At 35.9% G+C, this 12,542-nt stretch overlaps 1 protein-coding gene across 5 annotated transcripts in view; it reads right to left on the reverse strand.

Moving 5' to 3' along the window:
- Positions 1-12,542, reverse strand: part of LOC134531551 (nuclear factor related to kappa-B-binding protein) — a 239,079-nt gene that overhangs the window by 69,590 nt on the left and 156,947 nt on the right. For all 5 annotated transcript variants that reach the window (XM_063367243.1, XM_063367245.1, XM_063367247.1 and 2 more), the window contains exon 15: positions 1,843-1,956. In XM_063367243.1, the coding sequence (XP_063223313.1) occupies positions 1,843-1,956 (114 nt within the window). The remainder of the gene's footprint in view (positions 1-1,842; positions 1,957-12,542) is intronic.

Here is a 12,542-nt window from a genome sequence, read left to right on the forward strand (position 1 = left end):
ATACGTTCCCGTTTCATACATTTTCCCGTGTCATACGCCGATTAATTATGGTCCCGCCGAAAGTACTATATTTACAATGGTTTACTTTACCGGAACATACACTTATAAAATAATTAATTTCCCGTTTCATACGTTTTTATGAAGCGGAAAAGTCCTAAAATTCACAATTTTTTTTTGTTATATTCATCCTGATAAACGTTTTAATGTTTTTATTTTGAAAAACGTTCATTGTTTACCTTTGCAAACGTAAGAAAATAACTTTATTACACCATAGATATGGATAGTATCAGGAAGACTGTGCACTTCGCTAGTAGCATCTTTGGCCAGCACCAAGCGAGACTAGTGGCGCAAACTTATGAAAATGGTGCACGCGCTTTACCAAGGCACGGATCTCATATTTTGTGCATTCATTAATCTTTGAACTGAATATACTCGTTTGTTATTGTTTTATTACGATCTGATTGTTTTGTATTTTACGTTTCTCAAGTTAAAATTTTATTGTAAATTGTTCTGTTGCATAAAGTTGTTTGTAAAATGAAATAAACAAGCAAAAATTCCTGATTTTCTTTTTACAATAGCCTAATTTTTTTATTTCTAATTTAGGCTTGGTGACTTTTCCCCCCCTCCAAGAAAGGACTTCATAACATTTTGTAAGGCCACTGTTTCTCATGTCAGCTTTACTTGATTATGGACAGTATTTTACATTTCTAGTGGTTTTATTATATGTATATATAATGATGAATTAATATCTTTCATTAATATAATGCTATTATTTACACATTATGTATTTAAGTTTAATCTGATACTGTGCTGGTATGCTAGATTGAAAAAAAAATTATTATTGCCATTCCCTTTTCATACACTTTCCCGCATCATACACCATTTTTGTGCCCTCCGTTGAAAAGTGTATGACAGGGGTTCTACTGTATTTGTCCACTTAAGTGGACAGTTTATATGTCAATAATTCATGGAGTTTATGAAATCCTGAATGTGTGTGTTAAGATGTACCTGGGACATTATACTTTATGGCTGTGAAATAAATTTTATTTTAGTTTTATAAATTATTATTAAATAATTATACATTAATATTATTATCATAATATTATATAAAAAAATTCAAAAAATATTTAGCTACAACAAAAAAATTAAAATAAGATGTATCTTGGGAATTGATCAATCGTGGCTGAAAGGGTTAATGTTAGTAAATGTGAGCCTATTTGTGTGGGAATTCATTTGAAAGATGAAAAAAAATTAGAAAACAGCACTTCAACCTTAAAGTATTACAAATTGCATTATTTTTCGAGATAATTGCACCAATAAGAAAAGCAGAGACAGCAAGGGATATCACAAGGGTGGTTCGCACGGCGGTGGACGGACGGCAGGCTCGACTATGTACCTGCAGCAGTGTGTAGTGTAGTTCAACCAGAGGGAGAGGGAGTCTTCATCACCACGTGCCACGTGCAATACAGTGATCACCAAGAGAAACACAGCACAATGAGCTTACAATGAATATTCGGCTGATTCCCTTAAAACTTTCGACTTTTGAACACAAATTTTTCACGCTTCCTCGAAAAAAAGGTCACAATAGAGAGGGTGGTCATAATAAATAGGGTCATAAAAACAGGGTTTTACCGTATAAGAATTCTGTTTAGCAGCTTCCATTAATGCAATGTGATTTAAATAGGGCTATGACATGCAATTTAGATTTTCTTCATGGTTGACAAGATCTAGACAATACCGCACAAAAAAACTATTTCTTATGTTAGTGCAAATATGTGCATTTTTTGTTTGAATTCTTCAAATTTGTACGATAAATGTCCAGATGTGTGAGATGTGAGGTACCTGGGACATGCCGAGCAGCTGGGCGGCTGCGCGGGAGCCGCTGGAGACCAGGGGCAGGGGGGAGGTGCTGCGGCCGGCCTGCCCACTCTCCATGAGCACCGACCTGCCGGGCGACTGCAACAGCACGCTAACACTCTGCACTCTGCACTCTGCACTCTGCACTCTGCCACTCTGCTCAAATACCATTACATATCAAGTATTTAAATGCTGTGATATTAAGGGAAAAAGATTTGAAGAAGGGATGTTCAGAAAATAAACAACAGCACCTGTGTAGTTGACAATAATTTTAGTATTATCAAGCTCGAGCTCAAAGATACAGAAACTTCAGCTTTTTGTGGTTTGTGGCAGTCGGTTAAACTGCCTGAATTTTTTATGGTGCTAGTTGGCCCATGTAAACACAGACTTTAATACTATCTTTGGTAGCATTTGGTTGTACACGGTATTCTGTCATTTTGATTGCATTCATCATTCATAAGAAAAACTTGGGAAAAATAACATCAAAGATGAAAGGTGTTTGGCAGTACATATTATAAAAAATAATGCCAACCAAACCTCCAAATGTACGAAGTGTCAAAAAATTGTTAAGACAAGTTACGGTAGGTCGTCTGCATTAATGCAGCACTTAGAACAACACACTCTATTGAAAAGAGAGTATGATACTCGAGGAAAACGTGAATGAGAATTAAAAAAAAAAAAAAACTTTTCACTAGTGTAGGCCAATCTACTTACAAGCAGTTAAAGATTGAAGAGACTTACCAGTGGTATCCTACCATCCTAAAGCTAAAGTGATAACACAAAACACTGAAGAGAGGATGACTGGTCCCTACAATGTTGTGGATAATGTGTACTTTAAGAAAATTTTTCAATCTGCACAGCTCTTGTACAAAGTTCCATCACATACGACATTTTCCAGGTCAGTTGTACCTAGTTTGTTCAATTTAGTGCAAGGAAAACTGTCTAATAAGATTTCTAAGACTGTTGCTAATGCTATCATCGCTTATATGTGTTTCTCGTGTGATTTGTGGACATCACGCAGAAATGATGTCGACAAGTAAATTACATGCCATTTTTTTGAAAACTTTGTTGGTCAAGTATTGTTTGGAATGTATTTGTTTTTCGGATGTAGCACAGCTCCTGCAATTGATGTCAAACTTGCCGAAATGATGACTAAGTGGTACCTCTCTCTATGGCAACTGACAATGGCAGGAAAATCAAACTTGGTTCCACGCATTTGGAGTAGTTTGCTCATATTCTCCAACTAGCCCTAAGTGATGCCAAGAGAAGTACTGAGAGCATGAATATAATGTTGAAGAAAGTACGAGCAATAATTGGGTATTACAAGCACAGTTCTTCAGCAAATTTACAGTTGCACAAAATTCAAGAAGAGTTGGGACTCTCATGTTGGCAACTTATCCAGGACTGTGCAACAAGATGGAACTAAGAATTCCTTGTTAGAAAGATTGATGAAAAACTAAGCAACATTTTTCCAACATTTACTTAAACTTAACATTGATAAGTTAACTGTCAGTGAGTGGCAACTTGGGAAAACTATGTGGCAATTCTTCAACCACTTCACGAAGTAATCACCCAACTGTGCAGTGACAAGATACCAACAGCGTCCATGGTAATCCCTATCCTTTTTTCAATGGAAGCTTGCCTAAATGAGCATATTGACAGTAATAGCAGGGTAGGATCTTAAGATTTTTTCCAAAGCGCTACTGTTCACTCTTAAAGCCAGATTCCCAATGCATGAAAAGCAGGAACCATATTTCACTGCAATGCTTGTGGACGCTCGCTTCAAGTCTGTTATGATTCCAGAGGAAGAAAAGTCACTGTCAGTAACACTTGCAGTCTCTGCTGCAAAGATCACAACAAACAGCTACATCAGGTAATTTAATTTCATTACAGCATAAACCTTTTGTATAAAATATAATTGTAACTAAATTGTACTAAAATAAATTTTAAAACATTTTTATGAAACTTAAAATTTAAATAAAATGTAACTTAAATGTTTATCATGATATGTTTTTATATTAAATTTAATTGTTTGCAGGCATGGAACAAGTACCTGAGCCCAGTGTCAAGCCTCAGAGTGGATTATGGAAACAATTTGATAGCTTAGCCAGTTCTTCAAGCTTTGATGATATATCTCCGAGTGAAATACACAATTATTTGGGTATGCCTTTACTTGCAAAGACTGAAGATCCCTTAAAATGGTGGGGAAAAATTCTGACAGTGTTACCAAACCTTTGCAAGATAGCAGTAAACTATCTTGGAATACCAGCTACAGAATCAACAAGTGAAAGAGTTTTACCATCAGCAGGCAATATTGTATCAAAAAACAAGCGAGGCCTTGGTTACACATGTAGAGAAATTAGTGTTTCTTCATAAGAGCCAAATATTATTTTGTAGATTTGATATATGTACTTCAGTGTTTTATGTTAATCAAACAAAATCTTAATAAGTTTGTTTTATTTGGTATGTATACATTTTTATTTCATTTTTAGGATTAATTTATACTTACTATGGTGTAGGATATTAATGAAAAAATAAACATATTTCATGGTATCAACACAAATCTGATTTCTAGATTCAAGAACATTTCCAGGATTTCAAGGACATATGACCAATTTTCAAGGAAAACGGCAATTATTACACAGGATGTCCGTGAAAGACAGAACTTTTTTTTTGATCAGATAGAAAATAAATTTCTGAGTCAGGAAGTCAATGATGAGCAAGCTCTAAGAGAAAGAAGAAGAGTGGGGACACACACACATGCTCGCTTACTGCTGCTTGCCCCCTTATACTGTTGGCGCGCCGTGAGAGACAGCAGTAGTACCTCGCGCTTTTCTCTCTCTCTCTCTCTCTCTCTCTCTCTCTCTCTCTGTCTCTCTCTCTCTCTGTCTCTCTCTCTCTCTCTGTCTCTCTCTCTCTCTCTGTCTCTCTCTCTCTGTCTCTCTCTCTCTCTGTCTCTCTCTCTCTCTCTCTCTCTGTCTCTCTCTCTGTCTCTCTCTGTCTCTCTCTCTCTGTCTGTCTCTCTCTGTCTCTCTCTCTCTTTTTCCTTTCTCTCTGTCTCTCTCTCTCTCTGTCTCTCTCTCTCTCTGTCTCTCTCTCTCTGTCTCTCTCTGTCTCTCTCTGTCTCTCTCTCTCTCCATCTCCATATACATACATACAGTTCCCCCCCCCCACTCATCATCTTTCTGTTAGAGCGCGCTCATCATTGGTTAACTACTTTAATTAATTACTAATTACCTATGGGTCAGATCAAAAATCGGCAAAGACTTCCTGTCTCAGAAATTTATCCTCTATCTGATCCAAAAAAAAGTGCCGTCTTTCACGGACACACTATAGAATAAGAAATCTCTGTGCAGATGTTGCCATCCAATATGTTAATATACATAAATTGAATCAGTACATCAGCAAATAGTATCTAAAAATAAATAAAAAATAAATATTTAAGTATAAACGAACAAAGTTGTAGCTAACTTATCCAAAAAATTTATGTGAATAAGGTTAAGTAAAAATTTGTTTAACGCAGAACATCTGTCTGTAAGGTCTACTTAAAAGCACTTATTTCATCATCAAAAGCAGCTGCAATTTTTTTGCATCTTCAAGAACCTTTATTTTTTTCCCCATCAATTCTCGTAATTTGATATTCTTTCTTTTCTCTTCCTTTTCCTCATTTTCAGCACATTCTTCTTTACACTGAAGAGATTTCTGAGCCTCCTTGAACCTTTTTTCGTGCATTCTTGGCATAGTGAATCAACAATTTTGAAAACTGCAGCTTTACTACTCCTCCAGCATGCATGACCGAATCATACACCAGCGTCTGGGCAGTAATAGACTCTTCTTTCATTTTTCAATCAAAACTTCTTTGTTAACTGAAAAGCCCCTCTCAAGTGCCGCATTTCCATGGGACAATATAAGAATCATCTTCATGAACTTGCCCAAGTCTGCACATGGTGGGAAGAGTGACAATATGTTCTGTAACCACAGGTGGTCAAGTCTATCTTCATTTCTTGAATATAAATTCAGCAAAGAAGTGACCTTATCGGCCACAGCTTAAGTTTGGAACTGCCTCTGAATTTTGTCTGCTGTTGTTCCAGTTAACCACTTATTTTATATAAAAATGTCCAAAGTGGAAACCAGCCGCTCCTCTCTGACAGCTGGCTTTGAAACATTCGGATCAAGAAAAGAGATTCCCTTGGCAAGTTTGTACTTGAGTGGTGAACACTCCATGAATTTTTTGCAAAGTTTTACCAATATAGTGAAACTAAAATCTAAAACATCGCAAAGTTTCAAATCTTTTGTAAAACGCAGAGCATCTTTATTAGCAAAACCAAGTTTTATATCTTTGATGTTTAGCAAGTTTTCCTTCTGGGAAAGATCAACAGAACACAATTCTGAGCAGAATCAACTATCTCTGGCTTTACAAACGTTTCCATTAGACACTTTAAAATGTTTGTAAGAGATTCAAAAAAATAAGGGAGCAAGAGGAGCATTAGACTGAAATTCACTCAGAAAACCTTTACGATCGCTAGCAACAGATAAAAAAAATGCTAGCTTCGCTGTTAACAGAAAATCCTGCGTTTTACTAGCTACAGTTTTGAAACTGTTACAGCTCTGGACCTTCTTGTCTCGTTTCATGCCTTCTACATAAGCAATGATGTGGGATAGTATTTCTATGGTATGTTGAGCTACATGTTGATTCTCCAACCATCTTACTTCATAAAATTTGAGCTGAAATTTCTTGAAATGAGAATAATGTATGAAATCTGCTCTGTGTGCAGGAACATTGTAAAATAGGTTATAGGCTGCTCTTAATACATTTATTAGGTCCCACTGAACTGCTTTCATTCCAGTCTTGAATGCACCATGGAAGACATGGAGGCCACATGAACCTATGTTCAGCAATGTTGGAGAATCTGATTCAGTTTTCAAAAACTCTTGTAAATCTCTGAGGAATTTAATGTTTACATTGGGACCATCCATGGAAATTTGTAATAACTTGTGGAGATCTAAATCTTCAGTAGCATTTGTGAAAGCATTAAATAAATCTACTGCGCTTACATGATCCAGAAATTCAGATTTAAGGTAACAAGTCGAAACCTCATTAGAAGAGCTGTCCCAAAATGTCACACATATCTAATTGACACTTCTGAGAAACCATGTTCAGCGACTCATCAAATCCTAACACTAAATACTCGCACATCCTGCACATCATAAAAAGCTCATGTTCAAAATATTTTACGATCTTATGAACTATGGTGTAACACAATTTTGTTCTGCCTAATGTAATTTTCTGTGCAATGTCAGAATCTAGAAACATTATTTTAAATAGTGAGGCACAAACTCTGCACTTCCACGGACAGATAAATGTTTAGTTACCGTATTAAGACACCATATTATTTCTGCTTTTGATACATTTTCACCAACAATGAAGGTGTTAACTGAGCCAGGTGAACTGGAATTTGTGACAACTGGCTGACAATGGTAACGTGGCAATTGTACATTCAGGCAGGTTGCTTCTACTACTTGATGCTTCAACATTAGGTTCTGATTAGGGATGGGCCGGTCGAATCCTCGAATCCCACCGAATCTCTAGTATTCGAAAGATTCGAATTTTGAGGGAAAAGATTCGGGATTCGAGGAAAAATATTGATGTAAATGTAGTACTTTAAAAACTTAAATGCTTACAATTAACTTGGCCTGTTTACGTTTTCCTTGGAACACATACTATTGATAGGGCCATGCAATTTTCGCGATAGCGAAAAAACGACGAAAAACGCGAAATATTCATTAAATCTGATTTTCCCACGAAATTCGCCTTTTTTTTTGACAATTCACGATAAAACACGCGATAAACGCAAAAAATATTTATTAACTCGTTTGTTCAACACAACAGAGACAGTGCCTACTTGTACCACCTTACTAAGAAAATAATATGCAATACGTTTTATAACTGTAAACACGGCAAGAAATTTCAACAATCCTTAAAAATCTGACGTGAGTAGAGTATTAAACTTGTATTCTCATAAATACATGCGGTAAGGGATGTGGATTGGAATCCAAACGGTATTTTTTTTCCCCGTAGCAACGTTACCAATTTATAATATATTTTTTCTAACCTCAGATAACTTGTCGTATATATAAAGCTGTCGGGAAAAAAATAAAATAGAACCATACGTCGACACGATCGTGATAATATATTTTATTAACGAAGTCACGCGCCATCTTCTTTGTTGATACTGCAAATTTGACCAAAGAGTCACAGACTCTTTCTATGCATAGATGTGTCTATCCATATGTAGAAAGCCGCTCACCCGAACAGTACCGAAGTTTTCCGATCGCAAGTAAAAAAGCACCATAATTAAAGGATTAAAATATATTTTTATTTTACGGTCATTAAGTATTTTAAATAATGCCAACCTAACCTAAGATAACGTTTAACTTCGGAAAATTTCAGGTTGTGCTTGTGGTTTCTATTTGAACTGTAAGTTATCCATCCAATACAGCACAATGTTTTTAAAAGGCAATATCGCCACTATTACAAAATGGCGCCGTTCTGGAAATGTTCAGTATTCACAATGAATGCAACACATTAGGTCCTGAAATTAAAAAAAAAATTTCTTGGAAGTAATTAATTGTTGGTTAGTTCAACATGCCAAAAACGTGTAAAGAAATTTAAAAGTGATGGCTTTTTTATTTTTCATGAAGGAAGTAAAATTATGATGTGCAAGTGTTGCACAAGTATTGTATATAGTGTGGAGTGGCTGCGAAAAGACTTGATTCCTGTAACTGCAGTCTGATACTTCAGGCCAACCATTTCAAGCATACAACATTGTTGTACATTTTAAATAAATTATCAATATAAATATACCTATATATATATTTTTTTTAGTGATGGTTCGAAACCCATTTTTCTCGAATCCGAATTCCAAATAGTACCTCGAATCCACCCCTCGAATCCGAATCCAGTTCTCAAGGGTTAATTATAAAATAATTTATAAGTTAAGAGAAAAAATTAAACATTATGCAGAATTATTTAACCCTTTAAATTTTTATTTAAAAAAACAATGATTTTGACACGGTCTGGATCAAGACGATTCTGTTTTTGGTCATATATGTTTCCTGCAGTGCTGAAGAAACGTTCAGAGAACACCTTCGCTGGTGGTGAACACAAATATTTTTTGGACAGTTTATGTAGCCTGGGTGAACACGCAGACTGAATTTTCCAGTATTCGAGAATGTTTTTTTCTGGGTTAACTGTAGGATCATGTAAGAATCTGGTCACTTTATCAATTGCTGTAGAATCCGACTTGATGGATTTAAGGCATTCAGGCATTATCTGTGAGTACAGTGATTCATGTATCTACGGAAATCGGAAAACGAAATTCAACATCCGAAGGAACAATATTTTGTAGTTACCAACTTGACATTTGTTTAAAGTCCCAAATGAAGGTAAACGCTTTCCTGAAATATTTAATGGAAACTGAAAGGCCCCATCCTGGCTTCAATGGTTTTAGACCATAAGAAATATTGTCGTGTGTCTTTTAAAATTAAGCCTCACTAAAGCATAATATGCCCAAAGTTAAAAGTGACGGGGTGTTTTCTCTAGTTTACCCATTAAATTTTTTAATATTAATATTAGTTATTTTTTATGTTGCTCAAAATGATTGGCTAACAAATTCATTGGTTGGCCATCATGGAATTCTCAGATAATACATATTTTAACGTTGGTAGTCTACACAAACCAAACTTGGTCCTAAAAAAATTCATAAATAGAACATGTATCAGCATATTTAAAATTGAATTGCGATAAAAATAATAATTGTATAATGTATTAATTTTTTTCATTCATTATTTAATTGTTATTACTACATGTGCGACCATAACTTGTGATAAAAGTCGGCATTATTGTTGTATTACTAAGTAACAGATTTCTCGGTAAAGTTATTTAAAAAAAACAAGTTTCATATTTAGTCTAGATCCTAAATGTGCTTTATTTTATTTTTTAGCATATTCTGAGAATACATATGTGATTTATGCCTTATGTAATGCCAATGTAGCGACAATGCATCCATGTTCATGAATATAAAGTAAGTTTCCCAAATCAGTACATTCTTCATAATTTTTTTTATATAATAACGAATTAAAAGTACAATACAGTAGAACCTCGTTAATCCGTGATGCGCTAATTCGGGAATCGGATAATCCGGGACGATTTAAAAGAGAAGAAAAAAAAAAAAGAAGTAAAAATTGTCAGCGCTTAAAATTAACGTCACATGGGCCGGCGGCCGGCAAACACTACAAGCCATCGCGTGGGCCGCCAAACTCTGCAAAGCTGTTTGTAACGACCCTTTGTGTCGCCCCCCTGTCAGCTGTCACATTTGTCACTCTTTAAACTTGAGGGGGATGTCCTGACTTCTGCTTCCCGTCTCCCTTTGTTTGTTTCCGCCCGCCAACGCACGGCAGGCGCCTGGCGAGTGATGTGTCTGGCTGGCATTCGGGCGAAGGGGGGGGGGGGGGGGGGGGATGCAAGGTCAGCACGATCTTATCTTTCTCTCTTCTGCTGTTGTAAATGACCGTGAACTAATGGCTAGGCAGTGCCGAGACACTAATTCGAAGACGGCCGGCCCTTACCGTGAACGGCCTTAACCCAGCTGCACGTCGGTGTCTGAGAAGCTTGACAAGACCTTCCGGGCTTTTAATCGCGTCCGTGAAATTCGGTAATCCGTGATTATCTCGTATTAACGAGGTTCTACTGTACCTCAATAGGATGTGTTCCAAGGAAAACGTAAACAGGCCAAGTAAATTGTAAGCATTTAAGTTTTTAAAGTACTACATTTACATCAATATTTTTCCTCGAATCCCGAATCTTTTCCCTCGAATTTCGAATCTTTCGAATACTAGAGATTCGGTAGGATTCGAGGATTCGAGGATTCGACCAGCCCATCCCTAATATTTTTTAAAAATTGATTGGAAGTTATATGCATTAAGTGGCTTGAATATAAATGCATTAAATATTATATGCTAAGTTAATTGGTTTTAATATGCTATTCTAAAGTTAATAAAGTGTATATATGCATATTTGTATAGGAAATTCAATGGAAAAATAATTTAAAAAAATATTATTTGCCGGTAATTTTTCTTGCCGATTTTTAACACAGCTTTTCAGTTTTTTTAACGAATTTTTATACCGCTTTTACCTGTTTATAATGACGAAATACCTCATTTTTATTCACCACTTTCAGGTGGCCCTACCTATTGAGATACAGTAGAACCTCGTTAATACGTGATGGTCAGGACCGAGATTATCACGGATTACCGAATTTCACGGACTAGCGATTAAAAGCCCGAAAGGTCTTGTCAAGCTTCTCAGACACCGGCGTGCAGCTGGGTTAAGGCCAAGGTCATGTGACGTAACATCTGCCGAGGCTTGGGCCGGCCCTCTTCGAACTAGTGTCTCGGCTTAAAAAAATAACGCACTGCCTAGCCATTAGTTCAGGGTCTTTTACAACAGCCGAAGAGAGAAAGATAAGATCTTGCTGACCTTGCACACACAAATTTTGGACACCCCCCTCAAGTTTAAAGAGTAACAAATGTGACAGCTGAAAGGGGGGCGACCACAAAGGGTCAGTTGCGGCCCATGAGATGGCCGCCGGCCCGCATGACGTTCATTTTAAGCGCTGACAATTATTACTTCTATTTTTTTCTGCTCTTTTAAATCGTCCCTGATTATCCGATTCCCGAATTAGCGCATCACGGATTAACGAGGTTCTACTGTAATGTATGTACTTTTAATTCGTTATTATATAAAAAAATTATGAAGCATGTACTGATTTGGAAAACTTACTTTATATTCATAAACATGGATGCATTGTTGCTACATTGGCATTAAATAAGGCATAAATCACAGATGTATTCTCAGAATATGCTGAAAAATAAAATAAAGAACATTTAGGATCTAGACTAGTAATATGAATTTTTTTTTTTTTTTTAATAACTTTACCGAGAAATCTGTTACTTAGTAATACAACAATAATGCCGACTTTCATCACATGTTACTTTCACACATGTATTAATAACAATGAAATAATGAATGACAAAAATTAATACATTAAACATTATACAATTATTATTTTAATTGCGATTCAATTTTAAATATTCTGATACACATTCTATTTATGAATTTTTTAGGACCAAGTTTGGTTTGTGTAGACTACCAATGTTAAAATATGTATTATCTGAGAATTCTATGATGACCATCCAATGAATTTGATAGCCAATCATTTTGAGCAACACAAAAAATAACTAATATTAATATAAAGAATTTGAATGGGTAAACTAGAGAAAACAACCCGTCAATTTTAACTTCGGGCATATTAATCACTATGCTTTAGTGAGGCTTAATTTTAAAAGACGCACGGATATATTTCTTATGGCCTAAAACCATTGAAGCCAAGATGGCCCCATTCAGTTTCCATTAAATATTTCAGGAAAGCGTTTACCTTCATTTGGGACTTTAAACAAATGTCAAGTTGGTAACTACAAAATATTGTTCCGTCGGATGTTGAATTTCGTTTTCCGATTTCCGTGGATACATGAATCACTGTACTCACAGATAATGCCTGAATGCCTTAAATCCACCAAGTCGGATTCTACAGCAATTGATGAAGTGACCAGATTCTTACGTGATC

This window comes from Bacillus rossius, chromosome 5, assembly GCF_032445375.1.
Source record: "Bacillus rossius redtenbacheri isolate Brsri chromosome 5, Brsri_v3, whole genome shotgun sequence".
In the NCBI taxonomy this organism is placed as follows: domain Eukaryota; kingdom Metazoa; phylum Arthropoda; class Insecta; order Phasmatodea; family Bacillidae; genus Bacillus; species Bacillus rossius.